This window comes from Rhea americana, unplaced genomic scaffold, assembly GCF_003343005.1.
Source record: "Rhea americana isolate MKP2758 unplaced genomic scaffold, rheAme1 scaffold_161, whole genome shotgun sequence".
Taxonomy (NCBI): Eukaryota; Metazoa; Chordata; class Aves; order Rheiformes; family Rheidae; genus Rhea; species Rhea americana.
This window is the reverse complement of record NW_028185717.1, coordinates 1,673,861-1,699,816: the sequence shown is the minus strand read 5'-3', so window position 1 is coordinate 1,699,816 and position 25,956 is coordinate 1,673,861. Positions and strand designations below refer to the sequence as shown.

The 25,956-nt window shown below is 38.8% G+C and overlaps 1 protein-coding gene across 1 annotated transcript in view; it reads left to right on the top strand.

Moving 5' to 3' along the window:
• Positions 1 to 5,126: 5,126 nt before the first annotated feature.
• ATP8B1 (ATPase phospholipid transporting 8B1) overlaps positions 5,127 to 25,956 on the top strand; it is a 34,314-nt gene continuing 13,484 nt past the window's right edge. Inside the window, exons 1-18 of the mRNA XM_085300183.1 lie at positions 5,127 to 5,162; positions 8,276 to 8,468; positions 12,210 to 12,307; positions 14,130 to 14,243; positions 14,775 to 14,873; positions 15,005 to 15,066; positions 15,501 to 15,573; positions 15,670 to 15,740; positions 16,858 to 16,940; positions 18,841 to 18,999; positions 19,159 to 19,247; positions 20,024 to 20,214; positions 21,132 to 21,340; positions 22,473 to 22,516; positions 22,642 to 22,798; positions 23,445 to 23,633; positions 24,524 to 24,636; positions 24,997 to 25,161. Coding sequence (XP_085156309.1) covers positions 8,288 to 8,468; positions 12,210 to 12,307; positions 14,130 to 14,243; positions 14,775 to 14,873; positions 15,005 to 15,066; positions 15,501 to 15,573; positions 15,670 to 15,740; positions 16,858 to 16,940; positions 18,841 to 18,999; positions 19,159 to 19,247; positions 20,024 to 20,214; positions 21,132 to 21,340; positions 22,473 to 22,516; positions 22,642 to 22,798; positions 23,445 to 23,633; positions 24,524 to 24,636; positions 24,997 to 25,161 — 2,097 coding nt within the window. The 5' untranslated portion in view covers positions 5,127 to 5,162; positions 8,276 to 8,287. The remainder of the gene's footprint in view (positions 5,163 to 8,275; positions 8,469 to 12,209; positions 12,308 to 14,129; positions 14,244 to 14,774; positions 14,874 to 15,004; positions 15,067 to 15,500; positions 15,574 to 15,669; positions 15,741 to 16,857; positions 16,941 to 18,840; positions 19,000 to 19,158; positions 19,248 to 20,023; positions 20,215 to 21,131; positions 21,341 to 22,472; positions 22,517 to 22,641; positions 22,799 to 23,444; positions 23,634 to 24,523; positions 24,637 to 24,996; positions 25,162 to 25,956) is intronic.

Sequence of the window (25,956 nt, the reverse complement as noted above, 5' to 3'; positions counted from 1 at the left end):
TCCCTCATGCATGAACCATGACCAACTATTTTCTGTCTCCATTGTTTTTCTCTCGGAATGAGAAAAACAACAAAATGGAAGTCACTGCGACGGAGTGCGTCTGTATGCAAAGCCCCTGGCAGGCTGGASTTTGCTGGCTTTGAAAATGGCTAGCTAGGTATAAATTCGTTTGTATATAAATACGCAGATTATATGTATAGTTTGTGGTAAATATAGTTAAGTATATCACGTTTTCTAAAATGCTGCTCCAGCCTCTGTGAGGAATTGTAGAGCTTTTCTCGTRTTGAAATTTGTTTTGCTGGTTGTTTTTCCTGCCCTCTGCGTTTGTTCAAACAGTGCTGGCTGTTGCTTAAATCTAAGTTTGATGTGAGAGAGGTGGTGCTTTCAAAGATCTTTCTAAAGCCCTTTTATTTGTAGCTTATTTTATTAGCCTATTCCGTGCAAGATCTCTAAAAGCACTGTTCTTCCCTAATTATTTTATTTTAAATAGGGAAGCAGGTAGCATCTTGTTTAAAACAGTTTTTATCCCCAGCTCCAGCAAACTGAACTCTTTTCTTTTCTTTCTTTTTTTTTACTTACTTGAAAGACCCTTTTGTAAGTGAATGTTATTTCAGCTCGACTCTGAATGTGTGCTGTGCGCACTAACATGAGAAATTGTTTATCTTGAATAAGTTTTTTGTTCTCTCTGCTGAGAGCAGATCCTTTCTGAAATGGATCCATACTTTTATTTTATTTCAATACTGGGGAAAAAAAAAAAGCTGTATAGAATAATCCTGCCAAATATGGTAGYCTCAAGTCTGCCTGCAATATCCATTTGATAATTTGCTTTTCCTGCACGGCATAGCGTTTTAGCTTTTTTTAATTGGGTGGTGACTTTTTTTTCTTCTTCTTCGAATATTGACTGTTGAAAAAGTTAGTGGTGGCCTCCTCTCCTCCTGTTGTGTAACTTCACTTTCTGATTTTTCTGTTCTGTTTTTCCCTCATCCAAGTATTAGCTGATGTATGCTCTTCTGTCTTTGCGTCCTGTGTTGGCTGAATATTATTTGATGTCTCTGTTGTTTTCAGTTCCTCTCTTCTCCTCTTTCGCCTCCTAATCACGCTCTATCTTCCTCTGAACTTCTGACATCTCAYCTAACCTTTTTCAAGCAGACCAGGTGACAAGAAACTTAACCCTCAACCAATTTGTCAAACTGTCACCGGATGACTCCTTCTCTGTCAGCCTATTAAACGCTTCTCTGCTCTATTCAAACTACTGTTTCCCTTTTGTTGCTTGCTTAATTGGCCTCTGAACTGCGAGCTCCATGCTTYCTTCACTTGCCTGCCTTCGCTGGCAACCCCTGCCCATTTTCCCAGCCCTTCAGTTCTCTTTTCTTCCAGCTGTGTTTCCAGGAACTCATCTGGGCCACAGCAGTGTTCGTGTCTGCTGCACCTTTGTAACACCTTCATGTGTTGTCTAAGTTAGGGGTTGTTTTTCCATCTTAAACTCCAGTCAAGTTGCTCCAGCTCCAACATGCTCCAGCTGTTGCCTTCATTCCATGAAATCCTGTGCCTTTCTCAAGATAGTTCTCATAAATTCCTTTCCAGACCTGTGGAAGAAAAAGTAGCGTTTTTTGTGGTTCCCTTAACTCGTTTCCAAGACGGTCATTTTGGTGAGGATCTGGTTGTCAGCTTGTGACTAGGTTGCGGAATATAAGGGAAAAGGGCATTATTGGGAAWGCTTACTAGTGGACTGCTTTAGTGTTGTGTCTATCCTTTAAACAGTGCTGTGCAAGAGCATTCCTTTAGGCARCTTCACTGCTTGTGAGTACGTTTCCTCGTCTTTTTGCTCCCGTGTGAAAGTGTTCCTATAGGAGTCAGAGCAAAGTCCTTCAGCCCACTGTTCATCCCCATGAGGAGCGTACCTACAGAGCAAGCACGCAGTGATGCTGCCCGGGATACTCTCCCTGCCCTCTGGGATGTTTGTGTTGGGGTCTTTGGTACAGAAATGGTGCCCTTTGTATTTGATGCTCTCAGGGGGATAGTAAACGTGTAGGCATGTGTGCTGATTCTSTTTGTTTTGAGGTGACTGTGATTCAAAGATCTGGTGGTATTTTTGTTTTAAGGACTTGGTATGTAAAGATCTTCAACCATTCCTGGTTTAAGATACTAGCGTGGCAGAATCTTTGACTGCAGCAAGATTTCTTGTCTAAGAAATCTTATCTTTTTTTCTAGAAAAGAATAGGAAAAAAAAGAGCCATTAATATTGAACACTGCTTGCTATTTGTTCTAAAAAGATGTTATATAATGTTTAAGCAACTAGTGATTAAAAACATAATCCCAGGTTAAGGGATTTCTTCTGCCTGAAAAGGCATGCAGTGAAAAGAAAATCTAAGCATCTGTATAAAATCTGCTCCTAAATTAGAGACTTAGGTGAAGAGGCTGCCTGTGACCTGCTTGCAAAGCAAAGGTGTTACTGTGTAAGTGCAGAATTATCCATTCCCCTGTTTGGATAGGAAAGGCTTGGTAAAGTCAGTGCGTGTGTTGGTAATTGCTCACTAAGTGAGAATATACGGAAGGGTTTAGAGGCAGTGTCCAAGACTGACATCTGATTCCGAAGCGTCTGCTGGGTTTGACCGAGCGAATGGAAACCCTGAAGCCGCCTGTAGGTCCTCTGACTCTGGAAGATGGTCGGGGAGTAGCCTGCGCGCAGCAGCTGCCCGCTGAGTCRAGCAGGTCGTCTCGTCGTCCCCCTTCGCCCCGCGTGTGCCTGTGTTCCCGTGTGGCCTTGTGCGCTTGGGCCCTGACCGCGTCTCACTGGGGACTCGTGGCTCGGGGAGCTGTCCCTCCGCTGCCCCCAGCTCTGGGCAGAAATTACGGCTCCGGCCTAGGCGCGCTGTCCCTMGCTGTGGTCTGGGCCGTGAGTCCTCAGCACGGATGGTGAGGTGAGCTGCTTCGGCTGGCTGCGGAGACAGCTCCCTGGGCTGCCGAGCTGCGTCCCTGGCGAGGTCTGAGGGCTCGAGGGCGAGAGCCTTCGCCCCGCTCCCCGGGAGCTGGCAGCTCCGCGCCGTGGCGGCGCCTTCCCAAGGGCTGCGAGCTACAGAGCCGGGCCGTGGGGGGAAGAAGGAAGCTCAGCCTGGAAGTTACCGAGTGCTTTTGGGGAGTCTGTTCCCGTTGTGATGGCGGCGTGAACGCTGCCCCACTCGCTTCCAAAACACCCACCACGAAGTCAGGCAAGATTTTCTCCAGACGATGTGGAAGGAAACTTAGCTCGCTCTCAGAAATACTGTCTGATTGTCGGAAGACCGTGTCGTAAGACGAAGTGAAGCCACTTCTGTAGTTCCGAGCTTTTCTTTTTTTAGTGTCAACTGTACCACTTCCTTGCTCTGTCTTTTAGTGCAGACAGAATATGCTTCCTGTGTCAGTGTAGGTTATTTTATTTAATATATTTTTATTTGATTGTTTGTTTTGCTCTGTTTTGTTTTTCCCTTAAGTTTCAACTTAAGATTTATGGATGTTTTTCTCCAACACTGTGTAGAAAATAAAYGGCAAAAAAGATTTGGCTGAAAAATTACTAAATATCAAAGCCTGTTTTACAACATGAGGCAAAACAGTTCAGGGGTCAGTTACCCTATTAGTGTGTTCAAATGCCTGCTGTTGAAAGCGCAAAGGCACCGTTGCCTTTGCCACTTAAAGTTTAGTGTGTTGGAAAAAGGTGCAATGGTAGTTAATCTCCACCACTGGGAAGATGACATCTATTTAAATATTTCATTCTATTTTTACCTCTTTTTCTACAGTACTAGGAGATTTTACTTTGTATAATACTTGCTCACTGACCTTCTCTGCGTGCTGACTTTTACCATTTYGATTTGAAAAGATTTAATGTTTTTTCTGCTTTTGAATATTTGCAGACTGGGGCAGGTYGCCYGGAGAGGCTGTGGAGTCTCCTTCTCTGGAGACATTCAAAACCCGCCTGGACGTGATCCTGTCCAATGTGCTCTGGGTGACCCTGTTGAGCAGGGGGTTGGACTGATGATCCCCAGAGGTCCCTTCCAACCTTCTGCGATTCTGTGATGGATTTCAGTGACKGTGTGACTGTGGATTGCTTGGAAGCTGTTGTTTCTTCGTACATACCCCAGTTTTTTTGAATGTGTACTGAGACCCTGAATGAAGTACAGCAGGAGGGTTGTGAGCTCCCACCTGGCTCCTCCTGACAGCAAAGTGCTGCAGCTGGGCTGCTGGGCCCAGAGGTCTGTTGGGGAAGAAGTGAGAGAGGCTTGTGCTGGTTAGGGGGACAAGGTGTAATATGCTGTTGGTGGAGGGGGAATGAGGAGTGGGGGCCAGAGCTAACTTGTATCCACCAGGCAGTGAAGTTCTTCAAGGACATGKCCCTTTCTCTTTCCTCATGCGTGACACTAGCTGGGAGAGCTAGCAGCACAGYGGAGAGGAAGAAATAAAAGACATGCAATAACCTGATGATACCCTATTATTTCTGCTCGTAACATTTAACAGCATTACTTACTTTTCCTACTTTTCTTCCCCTTTACATACTTTGAAACAATAATGCCCACTAAAGAGCAGAAAGGTTACTGGCGCAGGCTCTCAGTTGTATTCCGTGTATAGCATTTTATTAAAGTTTTAGCCAGTAGCTTGTTAGCAGATTTCATCAGCTGTTAACATTCCTCTGGCTCCGTACTATTTCTAAGAGTAATACTGGCTGATGATAAAAATTAGCTGCTGTGCTTGGGAATACCTCCACGTGGTGGATTACTGAACRCAATTCTGGGGATCAGAAAAAGCAACTCAAGAAAGCAGTGTAGCTATAGAACATAGGAAATTCTGCTGCTTCACAAATAGTTACCAATGTATTTTTGTATGTTTKATTTCAGTATTTTTGTAACACTTCTGTGGTAACTATTGCCAGGACTTTTTCCTGGAGTCTTTTATGATTTATTGGCGCCTGTTTAGTGGCAGAGGCAATAATAGATGCTGGTCAGTGATAAATTCAGGAACTTAATTCGGATAAATATTTAGTCATATTGGATTTTTTGTTCTTTACAGAAAAGGCTCTGGTGTTCCCGCCGTTGGTGTGTGAGGGTGGTTTGCCTTCGGAATTGACGCGGGATTGATGCCGCACAGCGCCGGGCGCCTTCCTGCCTCCGGCCGCCGCCTGTTCCTGGGTGACGGTGAGCGGGGGAACCCGAGCCGCGGCTGTCCTGCYCGGGGGATTTTAAGTGACTGTGCTTGCTGCAGGCTGCGCCTTCTGTGCACCTTGTTGCCTTATCACTGTCTTCTCTATACTGAATCCTTTTAAACACTATTAAGCAGACTTCAGCCGTTGATGCCTTTAGGCTGGTTATAGTATTTGCCTTTTATGAAGAGCGTTCAACTGTCTTATGACTGAAGTCTGGGTTGAGAATTGTAGGCTAGCTATGCGAGAGAGCCAGTTAAGTCATAAGAGCCCCAAATAATAATGCTTAGTTTATTGCTTTCTTAACAATACTTAGTTTAGGGCTAGGCTTTGAAAACTAAAAATAAAGCAAACTTATTTCAAAATCAAGAACATAAAAATGATGGAAGGTGTGTGTCTAATTGCAGAGCAAAAAAGTAAGTATTGTGCTTATCCTCAGTTTTCTTCTAGTTTGGGAAATCTAGTTTGTGACAGTCAATGAAAACACTTGTCTGAGGCTGACGGATGTAAAATAAATTGGGATCCCTCAAAGCATCATCTTGTAAAACCTCTGGGATCACATTTTGAAATGGCTTCTCTCTCAATGTACGGAAAACTTTTGTCTATATGCCATTGGTAGAAGAAATTGTAGTATCAGATTCTTAAAAAAACCAGATATTATTTGTGTTTCCAATTGAAGTTTATTTTGAGGAGACAGTATACTGCCTATATTAAGAAAAATAACGTACAGCAATTATCTGTTCTTCGTGTCACACCAGAARCAGTAATTATCAGAGTTTGTTTATTTCCTGGATTTACCCCCCRATCTTTGTCTTATGGCCTCATACGTTCAGTCTTGCTGCCAGTGGGTGTCTGGTTGCCTGTTAATCGGCCTGTTTGTTTTTACACGCTTTTACAGCTCYCTTTCAACACCTTACGTTTCTGTGTCTTTTTAGGCCTGTATGAAGAGGCCACAAAACGCTTGTTGTTCAGATTTCAGATGTATACTTTTCTTCCTTTCTACATCAGGTGAAATACGAGATTTTGTGTGGATAGGGTAGTGGTCGAGGAAGAACAGAGTGGGTAAAAAGAGGAGAAAGAAACCAAAACAGCACAGTGAGATCTTCAAGTACATGAGTTTAAGCTTGAATCTCTTGTTTCTCGGATGAATTGCCTAATTCCAAGGCTGTCTAGGAAAGCACATAATCCTTCAGCAGAAGTTTCAGGTTCCATAACTTGTATGTTACTGACTAGCTGTCCCATTCCCAGCTGATTACGTTGATGAGCAGGCTCCAACAGCTTGAGTGGGTCTTGGAAGAAGTTGTGCTCATTCATATTCAATCAAACTGCGTTCATATATCTGCTTTTCATTTTGCTTAATAAACTGGCAGTCTCGAAACATTAGCTTGTGTGGTAGGAGAATACTACAGTACTACAGATGGTGAAATAGCATTGCATGTTTTGGGCTTGTAGAAGGCAGTTGTGTCATTTGAGTAGCATATTAAGTACTCATTTAATATTTATAACTCTCTACTAAGAGATATTAGGGAGGGGAGACAATTCAGCTTTGTAAAAATAGAAACTTGGATATCGACAAGGTTTGCTGTCAGCCCCAGTAATGGGTGTTGGCACAGCTGTTTGCTGGTTTCATTAGCAACAGCATATGGGGTATAGGGTAGCATTGGTGTTACTTCACAAAGCCAAACTCTTTTAAAACGTGGGTCAATAGGCAGATACCTGGTAGCCGGGTAATACGTTACTTGGCTTCAACTGTCTGTTTAATTTAATTTTGAAATTGCTGAGGTCATGGAACTCATTCCTCTCACGGTGGTGGAGGAATATTTAAAAATATTCCTACAACTTGTACCATGCCTTGAACAGACAGAACAGAATCTATTTGGAAGTACTGATCTTTAGAAATAAATGCAAGTAGTGCAGACCTCAGTATAGCTGACTGGGGTATTGAATAGTTGGAAATGAGTGGGGCACACTCACTGGAATTATCTAAATTGCTGTACAACATCRATTAATAAAATGCCAAATTACTCAGCAAAGTGATTAACTAACACAGTGTCAATGAAGACCATTCAGGAGTTGTGTAGGTCGTTCTTCCTGGTTGGTGGTTGGAGGGGGAGGAGTTACACRTGAGTAATGGTTTCTGAATTTTATTTACAAACAGTTAAATACTACCCACTGCAGTAAATGGCTGAAGTAGTAGAAATGTTCTGTACAATCTGAAAATGTGAAAGGAGGCTAGAATCTTCTCTTGCATGTCTTGCTAGTATCTAAGATCACAGGAAGATGCAGAAGCTCAAATAATAACAATGCCAGGAATTTCTCAAGAGCTATAATTTAAAAGTACTTTATGGAAGATGGAGATCACAATTTGGAAGACAGTGTATTTGTATGTAAGGTATAGRGACCATGTGAGCTTCCTGGAAAGTTTCAGCAGAGCTATGGGCACACACGTAGCATAGGTACARCTGGATTTTGTGTGTGTGTGTGTTGAACATCTGGAAAATGAGTTTTAAACTTCCTTAGATATTGGGATACCAAAATGTGACATCTTGTAATGGCAAATGTTCCTGTTAAGACTTTGGAGAGGAGAGAGGGAAAGTAAGGTTTATTTCGTGTGACAGCTGTTCCTGCTGCCTTTCAGCAGGTGGACCTGGGCCTGAGGAGCTGTGACCTGAATTGCTGATTGCAAGCATTTGCATTGGCTTTTGCTCAGTGCTCGGCCTTCTAGCTGGTGAAATAGGATCTAAATTCCTTTAACTCTTAYCGCCCTGATATTGCTATAAAGAACAGAGTAATGGCAACTGATAAGATTCAGGTGTTCTTGGGCTTGCTAATTTCTACAATCCATTGAAGATTTCCTATGTCAAGAAAGTAGAGTGTTCCTTTAATCTTTCATAAGAGCATTTGTAATTACATATAGCAGAATGTTAATGAAGGATTTGTTGGCTTTGAACTGTATTTGAAAACTGAGTCCATGCTCTAAGCTGCTCTCAGAGAACTAGTTTTGAATGTGATTTTACTGACAGATGTTGACAGATTAGATTTATGGAGACGTGGTTTCCAACACATGGTACGTTAACTCATTCCTTTGTGTTTATAAAATGTTCACAGAGCACTAGCAGAATGAACCCCGAAAGGGATTCAGAGACTACCTTTGATGAGGATTCACAGCCCAATGATGAGGTGGTGCCATACAGTGATGATGAAGCAGAGGATGAATTGGACAGCCAGCAGCCTGCAGTTGAACCAGAACAAAATCGAATCAATAGAGAAGCTGAGGAGAAACGAGAGTCACTTAAAAAAGGTAATGTTATGAGACAAACTTTATGAGCAGATAGCTCTGATTCAAAGGCTGAGCAGTGCATAGATCAATTTGATTTTTGTATTTTATTTATTGGAATGGATTTGGAATGGATAGTTTAYGTAAATCTGTAACAGAGTAAATGATGGTAATTCAGTTTAATGCAGATCAGTAAGACAATAGACTTATTCTGGTCTAAATCCAAAACCCCATGCCACTGTGTGTTGCACAAAACTAATGATCTGCACAGTGGTCTCATCTTAATCGTGGCAAATCCTTAATGTACAGTCTGTGGTTTGAGAACTGCTTGAAAAGATCATCTGTTAGTTGTCTTCCCCATGATCTGTAAATTTGAGCCAGCATAAGCCAACCTGCTCTGTTTAGTCTGTTGGTTTGCATACGTTTTTTTTTTTCCTACTTTTACACAAATGAGATTTCAGCTTCCCTGCTTTTAGTCTTGTGATTGTCTTTATTTGTAGTAGTTACAGAGTAATAGAAAGTTATTAGACGACAGTTATTTCTATTACAGAGTAATAGAAAGTAAGAATACACTTAAAGAAATCCATCAAATACAGCCTGTGTTGCCGTCAAAATGAGAACCTAAACAAGAGGAATCTCTTTGATATGGCTTAGAAATACCTGTTCTTGACTTCTGTCAACGAAAAGTCTACAACTCCCCTAAATATTTTTTTTACCATGTTTCAGTGCAGTTATTTTTTCCTAACTACTCCTTGCTGTGTATATAAGGATTTCTTCCTGTTTATGTGGCAGTGAGGGACAACTGATGAGCTATTGTTTTATAACCGTCTATTACATATTCATTGTCTTTTTTTATATATATATATATATATATATTATTGAGGTGGTATAGGCTGTAGAGTAAACACAACTTTAGCTTCTCATCATCGGTTATGTTTTCTGGGTTTCCCATTATGACTGTTATCTTTTTTCTTGTTTTTTCAGACACTTTATTTTGTAGACACAATACACTGGCAAACACTAACACAAATTATACTTTTTCACCTATTCTAAGCACCAAGGAGAAAAAAAAAGAAACTGAAATAAAATAGAATCTCCTACACATTTGATTTCTCTTTCAGAAGTGTAACATGCTTCTTTATTCTAGTGAATTGGAGAGAATCTTAAATCAATGAGATAAATTTTGATTCCACCCTCCAAAGAGGTTGTAACGTTTACTTGTTCAGTGTAACTACAAATTCTTTCATCTGTACAGTTAATCTGTTACCTATATTATTATACAAAATACAGAAGAGAGCTGTGGAGATGGCAGGATTCCTCTTAAGCTCCCAGGCAGGGCAAAAGCTTTAAGGAGGTAGGAGCTTTTACTATGCAAGCTCAATAGGGCATTATTCTTATCATAAGAGTTTATAGGCAGTTGGCAAATTTACCCATTCAGTTTTTGTTTTCCTTCAAACTTCTTCTTCTTTTCTTCCCTGTTCTGGTTAAGAGATAWTTTTCTAGCATAAGTTGCAGAATTTGTAGACCTGTTGAATGATTCAGTGGCTAATTATCCTTAGGTAGCACAGCAAAGATGTCATCCTTTTCACATTCTTTCTCACTCTCAACCAAAATGGTTTTCTCTTTATGTTCCTTTGAAGATGATGAATTATTGATCCATCTTCACAAAAACTAGGTATTAATATCACTTTAAAGCAATCCAAAATAATCTTGGGAGTTTTTCTCCATTAAGGTTTTATCAGCCAGTTCTTGATCAGAGGTATTAAGGTTTATCAATGCTGCAACATTTKTATGAATGACAATTTTTAAGAAATGTTCTCGTAGGTATGTCTGATAGTCTTCAGTCCTGCCATTTTGACAAAATTTAATCATTTTCTCAGTTCATGCACTTCAATAATGTTTATCTCTTTAGAAATCAAAAATTGATCCTTTTGTAATTCTTTTGTAAATCATACAATACAGCCAAAAGTGTTGTGAGTTGCAGGGGTTTATGTAAGCCCTGAAAAGGATGCACAATGCATCTGCATCTGATGTATGTTTTCATTTGTGCAATTTTAAATATAAGTGCTTCAGCAAGGTAACTATTTCTCTGATATGTTTGTGGAGTTAGGCAATAGCTCTCTGTATAGCACCAGAGTGTTCTAACAGCTTGCCAACAATATAATGGAAATGTAATGATAGTAAATATCTTACTCCTAGATTTGTCAAAAGGAAACTTGCTTTATGTGTTGGATGGAAAAAAAATGGCTTTGTGAATTTGAGGTTTTGGTTTTTTATCTTGGAACAGCCCATGATCATCTCCCTTACAGCAGCCTCGTACTGAATTCACGTTTACTTCCTCTGAAGGTCTCTGGCGTGGCAGGCCAGCAGCTCCTGGAGTTTCACCCCTCTTGTTTCTAATKCAGCACCTTTGATGCTCTGTAGTGGTGGATACACTGAGATCATGCGAACCCCATGAAATCAAAAAGAGCACTGCTTAGAAACACTTACTGTGGTTTGGAGAAAAAGGGCGAGATAGCTTATTGATGAGCAAAGCAAACTGCACTTAAACATTCTTCAAGTACTTCAAGTACTGTTTCTGTCTCATCCTTCCCTGGGGCAGGTAAAGTGCTTATGTGAGTCAATTAAAAACCTACTGACTGAGCAAAGACAARGCTTGAAATGCCCCTCAGATTGGTTGAACTACTAAGTTAACTGTCTAAACAGGTCTGCTACACTGGTACCTTGTAAAAGTACATCAGAATATTTTGCAAGTTCATTCTAATATTCTCCTTTGTCACAACGCATCCCATTACTTTAAAGGTTTGGCAGGTGAAGGAATCTTGACAGCAGGAGTCATTCTGGCAATAAATATTGTAAATATTTATTTATAAATATTTAAATTTTATATATTAAATTAAATATTTAAATATAAATATTTACTGTAAATAAATATTGTTCAGACAAAAACTATTTGCATCCTAGATAAGCTCCRTTTAAAGGTGGAGTTCACAGGACTTACATAATGCACCTTAGGGTGGAGATAGAGGGTTTGTTAGGAGTGCTTCTAGAAACTTTCCCCTTAGGAATGTTGTATGTCAAGCCTGGCTTTAAATGTCAAATTCTGAAGGTGACAGAAGGAGACAAGCTTGCTCAGTTGTTCTGTTAAATGATTTTATCCGCTTGTGGTCCAAAACTTCAGAAGGCCATTGCTGACATCATTTGTGTAGTTTTATTAAATTTTGCAGCAAAATGCAATTCATATTTCCAAGCTTTCAAGCAATTGAGCAAAATTGATGGCTGAGAAAATAAAACAATCTCTTTAGATTTTAACCTTTTTTACAGTTGTAAATGAAAACTATTGTATGATATGGTTTTATGAATTTAGCTTTCCAAGAATGTACTTTTCCATTTTTTAAAAAAAGACAGAGAAATCCTGTTTTGCATACTTAGTGGTTAGCAGGTATTAATAAAAGCAAATTTGAAGAGAGGAAAGAAGGGAATTTAGTATGACTAAGTGTTACTCTGTTAAGTTTTCAGTACATTATAGAACTTCCAAATTGTTACCAGTAACTCTGACTGTATTGTAGTTCTTAATAAAGACAACCTGGAAAATTCTTGAAAACCTTTAGACAATATATGAAGAAAGTAGATACAGTCTCACTTTTGTTTCAGTTGAAGGCACCTTAAAAGGATGGCATTTGAAAGAAAATCTGAAATTGGAAAACTTGTTTCTTTATCTTTAAAGCATTCAGCTATTGACCCRTTCTGCCTTGTCTCTTCCAGACTGCAACTGGCAAGTTAAAGCAAATGATCAACACTTCCATGAACAGCCCCAGTTTAAGAGAACACTATTCCTATGCTTTAAAAAAAGCAAATATGCAGTAAGTTTTTTTTTTWTTTTCAGATGATCAGGATGAATGCTTTGCTAATCTCAGTATGATATTTTCAATAACTGTAGACTGGTATGAAAGCCACACTTTCCTCAGGTTTTCCAAAAAGGTCAGAAAGTGTTAYTGATTTCAGGTTTGTGAGTGGAAAATCAAGGTATCAAGAGAATTACTTAAGATGAGACAGAGCATTAGAAGCCAGGTGTCCTTGATCCAAATTCTGAGTTTTATCTGCTCAACTACAGCTGTTACGAACATTCAAATAGGTGTTGTTTTGTTATTTTTCATATAAGAAGGCTTAGTATGTTATTAAGCAATATCCTGATCAAGCTAGACTGAGGCAAGTCTTAAAAATTGGGCATGTCTAGTCCTTTAAACACAAAGAGTGATAGCCTCCCAGTTTGGATTTAGAATGGGGGACGTAGCCCACCTAATTATCAAGTAGACATTTTAATCTCTTTTATCAAGACAAAAGCTTCACTTTTTTTTCCTCTTTCTGTTTTTTTTTTTTTTTTAATGGAATTGTTTCTTTTCAAAATAGTAAAGCTATGGCACTAGTATGCGATACAGGTTGCAAGCGATCGGCGGTAGCGCTGCGGGGTTCCGTGTGAACTGGCCTGGTTTATCTGCGAGGCGTTGGCTTGTGTGGTTTCCATGAGCCTGCTGAGATACCTGCTTTGTGGACTCGAGGCAGTTGGGGCTGTTCCGTGGACATTTATTATTAAAACTCCTACGACTGCAGCTGTTGCTAGAATGGAAATCCTTTATACTCAGACTAGGTGTGGGACTGACTGTCATGCAGCTTAACCTTTGAGTCCCACACAGTCCCTCCTGAATKGATTTAATTAGCAGCCCTTTGTCTCTGGTTCAGTATTTCTAGTCTGATGTCTGAGACCTGTTACGTGCCAAATAGTGGTGTCAGGTAGATCTGTGATACGGCAAACGCCGTGTCTAAATGATACGCCTCAGAGTGGACTCTCTGGGAGGAGGAGATCACTGCAGCTTCCTCCCTTCTCTGTGCCCGGCTGGCGCAGATGCACAGGCGCTGTGTTGTTTGCCTGCGGAGAGGCTGTATCCCATCCACGCTGTGGCTGTGTGATGTCCTGTAGTGCTGGGTGCAGTTCTCCAGCAGAGCTGCTTCTTGCGGCACAGGGTTTGTAAGCCCTCGAGCAGGTTCTGCAGAGGAAGACGCATGGGCAAGAGCAGGAGTTCTGCCGCTGCACCCTGTGCCCACGCGGCCAGCTCTGTTACTGCRCTGTAACAGCGTACTGCAGAGCTGGCATCCCGGGCTGTTGACTGTGAGAACACTGGTTTCGTTTGTGATGCTTAAAGGAGAGTATAATCTTTGAATGATTGAGTCTCGTAAGCTGTCTGTTCTTTCCCTGATCTCCTTGCAGGCATATGCCTAAGCCGGAGAACGCTGTCAGACAGCAGCAACTTCACAGTTGCTGGTGACCTGAGCTAAACTTAAAAGTGTGACCTAGTGGTGACAGGTCCTGTACCTTGTTACTCGTGCTCTGGGTTTACAAGKCACTCTGTGTAATTTTAACATATTGCTAGAATTGAAGTTTATGAAGTCTAAGCACCTTTTCCGGGGTATGTTAAAGTCAGTGAAATGGATCCTTGTGCCTTAGTTTCACTGAGACTTCAACCCACATTAAACCGTTTAGGAAAGGCACAACTCTAACAAAGCTGTTTATAGGAATGATTTGACTATTAAAATGCTTTACTTAAAAATATGAATTGTACATTTATGATTGAGGAAGAATCAATTCATGTATTGCTGTTGTGAATGACACTTGATTTTCTTCAACAGGGAAATGCAATTAAGACATACAAGTACAACCCAATCACTTTTTTACCACTAAATCTGTTTGAGCAGTTTAAAAGAGCAGCCAATTTCTATTTCCTTGTCCTTCTTATTTTGCAGGTAAGATATGTTTTACATAGAGAAGTTTTAAGTCCGAAATGAGTTTAAGGTGCTTTTGTACTAAGCTAAATACTTACGACACACTGCATTGTTACCCTATCATGAAATTGCAGAACACTTCACAGGGGACTGTATTTCAACTGTTGCAGAAACTAAGCACGCTTTAATAAAAATCTGGAACAACACAGGTTTTATTCATTACTTGTTTTTGTATTAGATAGGATAAGCTAGTTACATAGTTCATGAATTTTGTGGGGAAAAGATGTTTCTGTTGGCTCTTTCTCTGTAAAACATATGGTGGCTGTCAAGTTCCATTCACAAATTGAAAGTATCAACACAAAATATAAGTTATTACAATTATTGTATRGTCAGGCTTGTCCCTGAGAGTTCTGTGCTTCTTCCCAACCCAGCCTAGAATTCTCTTTGATATGTTGACTTTCTTTGTTRTAAGTCAATTTACTCTTAATATCTCTTATTTTAATGTGATAATAATCCTGTATTGAGATGGTTTTGTTTATTCCTTTCTTGTAGACGATTCCTCAAATAACGACTCTTTCATGGTATACAACACTGTTACCCTTACTCTTGGTGCTGGGAATAACTGCAGTCAAAGACCTAGTGGATGACTTTGTAAGAAACATGTTTTGTTAATATTAAAAACAAAAGAAAACAATGGGTTGGGTGTTTTTTGTTTTGTTTTGTTTGTTCTAGTTGTGCTCACCGCCTGTGCAGTGAGTACATTCTCTGCCCCTCATTTCCAGGCTTGTCACAGGATGGACAATGAGGTTAATAACAGGACATGTGATGTCATCAAGGATGGAAGGTTTGTACCGTTCTCTTTTAACTTTGTAAGTAGTATTTGTTGTTCTGTTGCTAAGTTTCATCACAGATCTTGAACTATAGATGACTGTGAAAATTCAGCTTATTGTTCTCTACTCTTCTGTGCATGTTTGTGTGACAATTGGAATCAGAAGATAATTGCCTAAAGGAGTCATTTACATTTAATTCTGTGATAATAAGTCTATGCTAAGAGCAACCTTCTTGGAGAGAAGGTCAGAAATTCATGTGTATGTGGAGAAGGAAAAGAAGAGGTAGATTTAGATCCCAACTAAATTGCAGTTTCCAGAAAGGGAAAAAACAGAGCTTACACTTAGGGTGTAATGTTTTGACATAAGGAAGTTGCAGAATTTTAAGATTTATAAAGTGCATACTGTTTTAGATGAAACAATAATAATCACTAAACTATCTTCATACTAGGTTCAAAAATACAAAATGGAAAGATATTAAAGTTGGAGATGTCATTCGTCTGAAGAAAAATACTTTCGTTCCTGTAAGTAGTTTGATATGTTCTTGTTTTATTTTTCTGCAGAGTTCTTTACAAATGTTGTCTTGGATTTATTTGCTGTTTATTTATTTGTTTTACTAGGCTGATATTTTGCTACTATCCAGCTCAGAACCAAACAGTCTCTGCTACATAGAAACAGCTGAACTAGATGGGTAAGGCTCTATTTAAGGATTTTTTAGATTTATTTTTGGCTTAACAGTAAAAGAGCAAGAAGTGCATATTTCAGAAATAGGCTGTTTTAAAGCAATGCAKTTATTTTCAAGGTAGGAATACAATTATTTTCTTTGCCTTAGTCTTCATGGATAATGTCAACCCCTAAGTGTCTGTACCAAGAAACAACAATGAAGTAAATGGCAAACCAGTGGTAGCAGAGGAGAGTTGAATTTGGGACCATCTGTACAAATTTACCTGATGAGCCTCATGGGGTGCATCTGTGGGTGTAGAGAGAGTTGGCTGGCATCATTGTAAAGCCGCTGTCAATCATCTTCTAAAGGTTATGGAGATAGTGGAAGTCCCAAATGCCTGGAAATGGCAAGTATTACACCCATCTACTAAAAGAACAAAAGGAAGATGAGGAAAATGCAAACAAGTCAGCCTCACTTTAGTCCCTGGAAAAATTATRGGGCAGAGAGTGTTCCAATTCCAAATTATGGAATAGTATATATCTTCCTGTCTTTGTCAAAATGCTTTGTGAATGTTCTTTAKCTCATGTTGTTAGAGAAGCTCTTACTGATTTTCTTTTAGAAAAGTTGTAATGAAATGGACTTCACCTAATGAGGTAAATGTTAATTTTTCTGAGTGGTCAGTGACTTCCTCCCTCAACCTTTAGTGATCTTACAGACTAATTTATAACATCATGCAAAGCAAGGATCTGTTTGTGTTGCTAAATATGTTTGTTCTTTACTGAGCTTTTAACAGTGTCACTTATTAAATATTGTATTCAGATAACCATTACCTCAGACTTAGCTGTTCTACTAGTAAAATAATGATTCCAAGAAGCTTTACCTATTTATAGTGAGCAGAGGTAAAGGAGTGCTACACTATAAGATTTGAGTTTAGAAAAATGACTAAACCATTTAAGAACTAATCTCTTAGTTCCTGGATTTTTCGCATTCAGGAACAATAGATTTGCAAACGCGTGACTTTGCCATTGCTTCAAATTAGAAGGTAACTGTGGCATGTTGCTTTGCTTCTTAATTTAACGTTGTTCAGACTTCTCTAGTGCATTTATGTTTTTATTAAAATGACCTTTTTATCCTTTCTTCTTAGTGAGACTAACTTAAAATTCAAAATGGCACTTGAGGTAACAGACAGATATCTTCAAGAAGAAAGTGCAATGGCAGACTTCAATGGTTGGTACAGTTGTATTTTATACTTACAACTATTCAAATGTTGCTCAAGYAGTTCATAGTACAAATAAATAAAACATGGGTGCAGACTAAAATCACAGAATCACAGAAGGGTTGAGGCTGGAAGGGACCTCTGGAGATCATCTAGTCCAACCCCCCTGCTCAAGCAGGGTCACCTAAAGCACGTTGCCCAGGATCACATCCAGGAAGGATGTTGCTAAAGGTGCATGTGATTCTGGAGTTAGTGGTTTCTTGGCTTTTTGTCACAKTGCAGTGGAGGTTATACAAGGAAATTGTGCTCCTGAGCAAAACACTCAGCAAAATACAGTCTATCTGAAGATGGGATCTATGTTGTGAATAATCTATGACACATTGAGTAGAGAGGATTGAGTAAAGTTTTATTAGTATTTTTCTATCTCTTCTTTGGAAAAGTGTGTTTGCTCTTGGGAGTAGATCTGGAAAATAGCTTCTATTATCATTATAATCCAGCTACATTCTGTGTGTATTGTGAAACTTGAAAGGGAGGAATCCATTCTCTTACTGAGATCTGAAATTAAGTTTTATCTCAAGATTAATTTTTTATCAATCTTAAACTTATAAATGCTTCAAAGAAGAAGAGATTTACAACAAAGTTAAAACAATATATTTCCTTTGTATTTGTACTGATGTATTCATATGCCCTTCATAGCATAACATAGCATAGAGTGGCTTGGTGGAGTAGATAAGTAATGACTGCACTGCAAGAACCAAGGAGCGTGAAATGAAATGAGCAACTGACAGATTCAAAATAATCAAAAGTGAGGCACTTTTCCATGCAATACATAGTTAAGCTAAAATTCATGCTATGGATGCTAGAGGATGTTGTGGATCTAAAACATTTGTGCCCTCAAGGAACTCTTACTGAGCAGATTCACAGGGAAAGAGAATCCATCTGCAAAGACATCACCTCTAGTTCAGGAAATCCTTTGGCCACAAGCTGTTGGGGGACGGTGACTGTTGGCTGATCCTGTACTTTTACTCTCCCTTGCCCATCCACCATTCTCAATTAGAGATATGGAGGTCTGTGCTAGAGAAACTACRGCTTTGACCTGGAACTGCTGTTCTGTGTTCCTCTGTAGCAATCTGGGTTTATGTTGCTATTTACTTTTTAAATTCTTTTTTGTTTGTTTGTTTTTTATGAGACAGAATTGTGATGATGGTAAGTGCAGCTTGAAACAAAAATTTACAATGAGCTTGATTTTGGGGGATGTAAATGTAAATATATAGCACCAAGTGACCAGTCATAAATTAGTGGGAATAAGTRCGGGTCCTAAAAGTCAAAGTCAAATGTCACTTTTTTTTTTAGCCAAAATATTCACAGATATCTGAATAAGTACTAGTATATTTCATAAGGTTTGTAAGAGGGGTGGTGGAATGTAAGTTCAACTTGAAACTGTGTGGTTTGGATACTCTTTCCCTGTTGGATCACTGCTGGTAAATCTTCAATGGCAAAATAATATCAAACACTGATGCAGAACATGGCATTCATCTCAAGTGTAAGATCCAAAGACAGACTCACTTTTGTATGCAGGCCATGGTTGAGATTTGAGAATATTAAGGTGTACAAGAATGCTAGGTGTCTTATTTATGAGTAAATGCTGTACTGGTATTGGTGCAGAAATGTATTCTTTCTGCTACTTCAGTGTGGAAGGAGAATACCACTGAAGAGGCCATATTTAAAATGACAGCAACACAGTACTGAATATTTGCCCACCCAAATTTTAAAAGAAATGGTTCATTCAGAACAGTTATTTTTTCATTAAAAAAAAAAAAATGGAGTAAAATTCCTTGTATAGTTAGGTAGAAATTGATACAGTTTAGTAAAACTGATATGTATTAAACATATTCTTCTGCAAATTTTTAGGTCTGATTGAATGTGAAGAACCTAATAACCGACTGGATAAGTTTGCAGGAACATTATTCTGGAGAAACATGAGTTATCCGTTGGATGCTGATAAGATTTTATTACGTGGATGTAAAATCAGGAACACAGACTTCTGCCATGGAGTAGTCATATTTGCAGGTATTTATGAAATGAACACATRTAGTATTTACTGCCTGGAAGCACGTCCTATGAAATGACATGATATCCTTTGCTTGTAAACCTTGGCTATATTTTATGTCCCAGTCTTATAAAATAGTAGTAATAACGCTTGCATGCAATTTTATTTATTTATTTTAGGTGCTGATACAAAAATAATGAAAAATAGTGGAAAGACCAGATTTAAAAGGACACAGATTGATTCCCTTATGAACTACGTGGTTTATACTGTAAGCCTTTTTGTTTAAAATCCAGATGCTTGAGATCATTTTAAGTGAGTAAACTGAATGAATACAAGTTTAGGAAACTTTCTTTTTTGTTTTTTTGTTTAAGTATGTTTTCACTTTATTTGAACCTTGGAAGCTTGACTCAAGTAGAAGGGACTCTAAAATGCTGTGTAACTCTCAATGGAATCTGTGACCCCAAATTGCATATATAGGCAGCCTACACAATGCAGAAAGATACTTCAGAAAACAGAGCTGCATGTGCTTCTCTTGTTTTCGCTAAATCATTGGATAAAGAACTGAACTTAGATCCTGGTCCAGAGATACCTTCTGCCTGGAAGGTTAAACCCCATGCTTTTCTTCCTAGACAAGTACCGTTGTCTTGTGTGTTGAGAAGAATAAGCAGTGTCCTCCAATCTGCATTTCACTTTTGGAAAGTAGCATGTAAAAATGAAGCAATAACCTTGGGCAGGGAAAGAGTAAAAAGGAGCTAGACATGCTGGGACTTACCTCAGCGAGTCTGTGATTCTGCCCCTGCTCCAAAGATGTTCCTGTACCCTATCCATACCTGCCTAACTAAATGTAAAGAAATATAAATGATACTTGGAGAGTAGACTAAAATTAGAACTCTGATTATGCGAAGAGACTGTTTTGGGAAAGATTTGCTTCCCTTCTATTTACTTTTAAAGAAATATAATATTCTATCTTCAACATGGAGATTTGTGAATTAAGTCTAGCAAACATTTTTGAAGCGTAAYCAGCCCTCTCTTTGTGTGTTGCAGATCTTTGTCTTCCTCATCCTGCTGTCAGCTGGCCTTGCCATTGGACACACTTACTGGGAGCAGCAGATTGGTAACTCCTCTTGGTACCTCTATGATGGAGAAGACTACAGCCCTCCTTACCGTGGCTTTCTTAATTTTTGGGGATATATCATTGTTCTGAATGCCATGGTTCCCATTTCCCTTTATGTGAGGTAGGTAAATTAGCCTTTAAATAGCTGACTATAGAGTTGAATTATCTAACTTCAGAGTTAATGGTGAATTAACTTAATTCTCCATTGGTCAAAACAAACAGAGCTTCATGTTGGGTAGGAAAGCACATTAATTCCGCCTTTAATTAATCCCTTGCAATTCTGTTTTACGGAAAAGTTGTTGAATTTGCTCACCCTCTCTATTGGAATTTTAGAAGAAAGTGAGATGTGCTGTATTATTTTTTGTTTAAAATCATAATCTTTGACTCAGAATTTAAGGATATCAAGCTCTTACAATATTGAGTATATTTGTTTTATACTTTGAATAGGGAAAACTGTTTCCCAAGCAATCACGTCTGAAAAAATTGCAGGATTTATCTTGTCAGTATTTAACTTGTTTAATTCTACAGTCTTTTTTAAGAACGTGCATGGAAGAAACTACTTTTAAAATAAAATTAAAATGAAAAAATCATATAGTCCCAGTTTATACCTCAAAAGAGAAGCCTTTCTTACTGCCCTATCAAGTATGAGTAACTTTGCTTTTGGCAGATCTGTCTATAATGTAGGTCCAGCCTTCTACTACTGCTGTCCAAATTGTGCTTACAATGCTATTCCCAAGTGAGATTTGTATTTGTTATTGGTAGTAGCACCATCATTACTTTTGCACTGATAAGGGGCCTTTCACCAGTTACTGCACTATTGAGCAGTAACTAGTAACTAGTTTGAGTCATTAGTTTGGCCTCTCTAAGGGTCAGGGTGCTCTGTAACATGATGGTCRATGCTACATCTTAAACATCTGGGCTATGTAAGCAATTTGAATCCCTGAAAATATAGTCAGAGCTCCCTGCATGTGATAGGCTGAGAATATTTTGAAACATGAGGTGATGTCGGAAGTAAGAACTTTGTTTTATTTCATTTAGTGTTGAAGTGATTCGTTTGGGCCAAAGCTATTTTATAGACTGGGACCTGCAAATGTATTACCCTGAAAAGGATACAGCTGCAAAGGCCAGAACCACCAAACTGAACGAACAGCTTGGACAAATCCACTACATATTCTCTGATAAGACAGGAACACTTACACAGAACGTCATGACATTTAAAAAATGTTGCATTAACGGCCAAAGATACGGTAGGTCTATGCCACTGTGGCTGCACCCAGTAATAAAACAGTTTTTAATTTCAATAGCAAATGCCAAGTTATTCTGTTTCCAGAAAAATGTTTTTTTGAGTGAAATGACACTGGGATTTCCAGTGGGCCATTTGAAGCCTTTCGCTTCTCTCAGACCTGTGTGTGTGGATGCAAAACATAAGGGGATATCAACAGCAGCTTAGGGAAGTGGAAGTTTTTCATGGTTCTGTTGCCCTGGAGAAGGGAAGAGACAGTGACTGACCCCCTTATGATGTCCCAGTAACTAGGTTAAGTATGCGGCTCAGGGATCAAGTCTCTGGCTGGGATGGACACCAGAACAGAAGCGCTGTCCTGTGAGTCCTAATTTGTGACAGCAGCATATGCCGAAACCTTAAAAGTTATTATATAGCATAGCAGCAGCCTCTAACTCGTTTTTCATTTTTAGCCTATAAACCTGTTCAGGAGGTGTGTGTGTGTGTCTGTGTGAAATGAGGTATGTGTGAGTCTTTTTAGTTTCAGCTCAACTTCTGCAATTTAGCCCTGGAAATGAATAAAGATCCAGTAAAATTAATGTTTTGGAGGGCTTTCCACTGTTTTCTCCTTTAGAAAGGGCCTGACTGGAAACCTTCCAGGAGAAGACTCAGAAATGAGTGATTTACAGAATGCTTTACTTCGGGTAGAGACAGTCCTTGGCCAAAATTGGTTTAGAAACACGTAAGAAAATGTAATGAAAGCAGTTTTTCGTTTTGATGTTTGATAGTTCTGTTTCCAAATTTGCTTGGTTTATAATATTTAAAATACACAGTGAACATACTCCAAAACTGAACTATAGTTTGATCAGTTCAAACAACAAGGAATACAGTGTGGTAATGACGTGTTTTTTAAACATCCCATCTTTGAAGACGGAGGTAGAACTTCTGACAGTGAAAATTGCCTTAAAACAACGTAAACATTTTATGACAGTTCTATGTCCTTCCTGTAGACAGAGATACCTGACAGGATACAAAGGTACTGTTGTGAATAAATTTGCTTTATCTGAGATATTCTAGTATGATTGTTTACTTTGTGAAAGAGTTCTAAAAACTTTGTTTTTCTCTTGTATGCCTTCCAACTGATGGTGCTTGCATTGCAGGAGACTTCAGGGATGGTTCAGGGCAGCTTCAAAACCACCTGGAGGTAGGTCACTCTGATTCATCCCTAGGGTGGGTAGTGAACCCTCCCTTGCCAAAACATGAAGACAAAYGGGTGGGCCTGAAGCAATTGCGCATGAAATGACTCAGCCTTTCTCTTCTTTTACCCAGCAAGTTGATTTTAGCTGGAACATGTATGCAGATGGAAAGCTCTCATTCTATGATCACTACCTGATAGAGCAAATAAAATCTGGAAAGGATCCAGAAATTCGGCTGTTCTTTTTTCTTCTTGCCATTTGTCACACGGTCATGGTTGATGTTTCTAATGGTGAGTGTTTCTTCTGTGTAAGGAGAAAAACCAGTTCAAATCCAGTTGTGCATGGAAGAGGTCAAAAACTAAGATCTATCACAAGGTAGGAGGGAATGTTAGACTGTTCTTTTAAATTAAACAACAGCAAGACTCAGTGGAATTCCTTGTGCTGAGTTTAGCTGCCTCTTTATGATAGGAGGACTGTCATGGCAATTGCCGTTTTGGTAAATATGCATCTTAAATAACAGCAGACTTAGAAAGGTAGTGGAGCTGTTTATACAGAGGTCTTGTGTTTTCTGGTTATTGAACCTTTCTCTGAGCAGATCCATATTTAAAGTCTCAAAAGCATAAACCCCGAAAAAAAATGAAATTGATATTAACATGATCTCTGATTCCRTATGCAGTTGTGCAAGTACAGATATTTTTGAAGACCTGTTGTTTTCAGTGTGGTGAAAAGAAGTGTTCGTTGTTCCTGTGCTCTGTTTGCACTGCTGTCAGTTTATTAGACCCAGCTTCAGAAGTGGAAAGGGTGTGGTATTACATTTGCAACTCTCAATTATTTTAAGAAGTGGATGAGAAGTTTTTGCTGTGGTATTTGATGGCTGCCCTGTAATGCTCAAATGTACCCTGGCTTTCTTTGCTTTTCACTGTTTCAATGACGCAGGTCAGCTAAATTATCAAGCAGCCTCTCCAGATGAAGGGGCCTTGGTTACAGCAGCCAGAAACTTTGGCTACGTTTTTCTTTCACGAACACAAAATACCATCACTATAAGCGAAATGGGGATTGAAAGAACTTATGACGTCCTTGCTATCTTGGATTTCAACAGTGACAGGAAACGAATGTCTGTCATTGGTAAGTTGATTACAACCAACCTTTAATTTGCAAGACCTCTTACAAAAACTTCGGAGGCTCAAAATCATGTATTGCGATTGTATAGTGTTTGACTCCTATGTGTCTAAYCTGCTCAGCTTACCATTCAGAGACCAAAGATGACTAAATGTTAGTGATAGGCTTGTATAGCCTCTCAGCAGAGGTAAAAATTGGGAGCAACGTGTTATGAGGAACTGAAGGCAATCCGTATTTTGTACGGGAAAAAGTAAATGCAAGGGAAGCTGTCTGAGGTCAAGAAGTTTTGCTGTGTGACACGGTCCTATAATAGATTTCAATCTGCATAGCTTTAGATTGCAAAAGAGAGACTTTGTAGTTAGTTGCAAGTGTGTTTACTAGACTGTCTTGGTGTTTAAGCATGGCATCTGCTGAAGACAATCTTGGGTCACCTTAGAAGAAATGTTATAAAGCTGATTTATTCCCCTTTCCTCCAGAGAGCAAATTTGTTTTATTTGACATTTCTTCTAACTATAGCTATAGGAACTAGGTTTTCAGGCTGAGATATGAATAAAGAAATCAATCTTGAATCAGTTACAGAGCTAAATTTTTTCATTATTATACTGTGCATCATCTCTCTGGTGTATGTCTCTGCCTAGCTCCTATGGGCAAGTGAGATGTTACTATTATATGAAACATCATCAAAACCATAATTCTTGGGAGTTCAAGTATCTTGTCCCTTCTGAAAGGGAAGACGATGCATAGTGCGACTATGTTTAGAGACGATGCACTAGAAAGAAACATGATCTTGTAGTTTTGGTAATTAACAGCAGTAGACTTAAAAATCTAATTTGAAACAGCTTCTCTGTCTAGATTACTTTAACATTTTGTCCCATCTCTTATATTTTACCCAACAGTAAGAGAATCTGAGGGAAATATCAGGCTATATTGTAAAGGAGCCGATACAGTAATTTTCGAACGCTTGCATCCAAGGAATCTAAAGAGAGAAGCTACAGAAGAAGCACTGGATGTATGTTTGCAATTTATATGCTGTTTTCACAATAATGTTTTAAGTTCATTTCTACCCATAATCTCATTTTATTAATCCCTTTTTCTAAGCTAGTAGAACACATGCAGACCTATAATTCATAGTTGTCAATATTTCAGATCATTAAACTTAGTTTTGTTTCTCACTTCTCTGTTTAAACTTGCAATTTGCACTGCTTTGTCAGCTATAATTTATTTTTTAGCTTTTTGAAATGCCAAGGATTAATTGCACAGACAAATTTGTTATATTAGACTCATGTCTGATGCTTATTATCTTAACTGATGTTTGGTTTCAAAATGAAGGGTTTTGTTTTGAGGATGTGCCTTTTTTGTTGTTTTTCAGATTTTTGCAAATGAGACTCTTAGAACACTCTGCCTCTGCTATAAAGACATAAGTCATGAGGAATTTGAAGTATGGAATAAAAAGTTCATGATGGCCAGTGCAGCTATAACTAACCGTGATGAAGCTCTGGATAAAGTATATGAGGAAATAGAAAAGAACTTGATTGTAAGTAGAACTTTAAAGTTTTAGTGCACTTTTTTTCTTATGTAAGCAGAAACAGTTCTTTAAGAAAATAGATTATTCTTGCTAGGATCTTTTGATTGAGGTTTTTTGAGTATTTTATTGGCCAAGTCAAATTCCAGAGAGCTTAACAGAATCATAGAATCAGTGAGGTTGGCAGGGACCTCTGGAGATCATCTAGTCCAACCTTCCTGCTCAGCAGGGTCACCTATAGCATGTTAGACAGGGTTGCATAAAAGAAAATATGTCTTAAAAAAAAAATGTTTCCCAATTCTTACGGCCTGAAGTAATTTTAGTAAGCCTTTCTACTCTGTGATACAACTTTTATATGTCAGAGGGTTTGTTTAGTTTCATTTGAAGACTGAATATAGCGTCATGTGTGATACAAGAGTGAACAGATCACTTTGTCATCTAAAGTAGAAGGTCCTGGAAGCAACATGAACTAAGCTCTAAGTTATATTTTGATAAGCAAAACCTGCAAAACCACATACTAGCTTTGGGGAAAAGAAGTCAACTTTAACTGCATTCAAGTGAAAGATTTTCTGTATAGAAACCCGTTACTCTGAACCATATCCTGTTTAGATGCCTGCTCTATGATCTTTAGAGAATTTTGGTCAAAATTTGAGAATATTTTGTTGCTTATGAAGAAATACCTTATTTTAAACTTCGACTGGTTGGTTGTATTTTTGGAGGTCACTATAGAATTGATTTTTTTTTCACCCTTCAAGCTGGGAGGAGGGGCTGACACACCAGAGGACTGTGCGGCCATTCAGAGAGAGC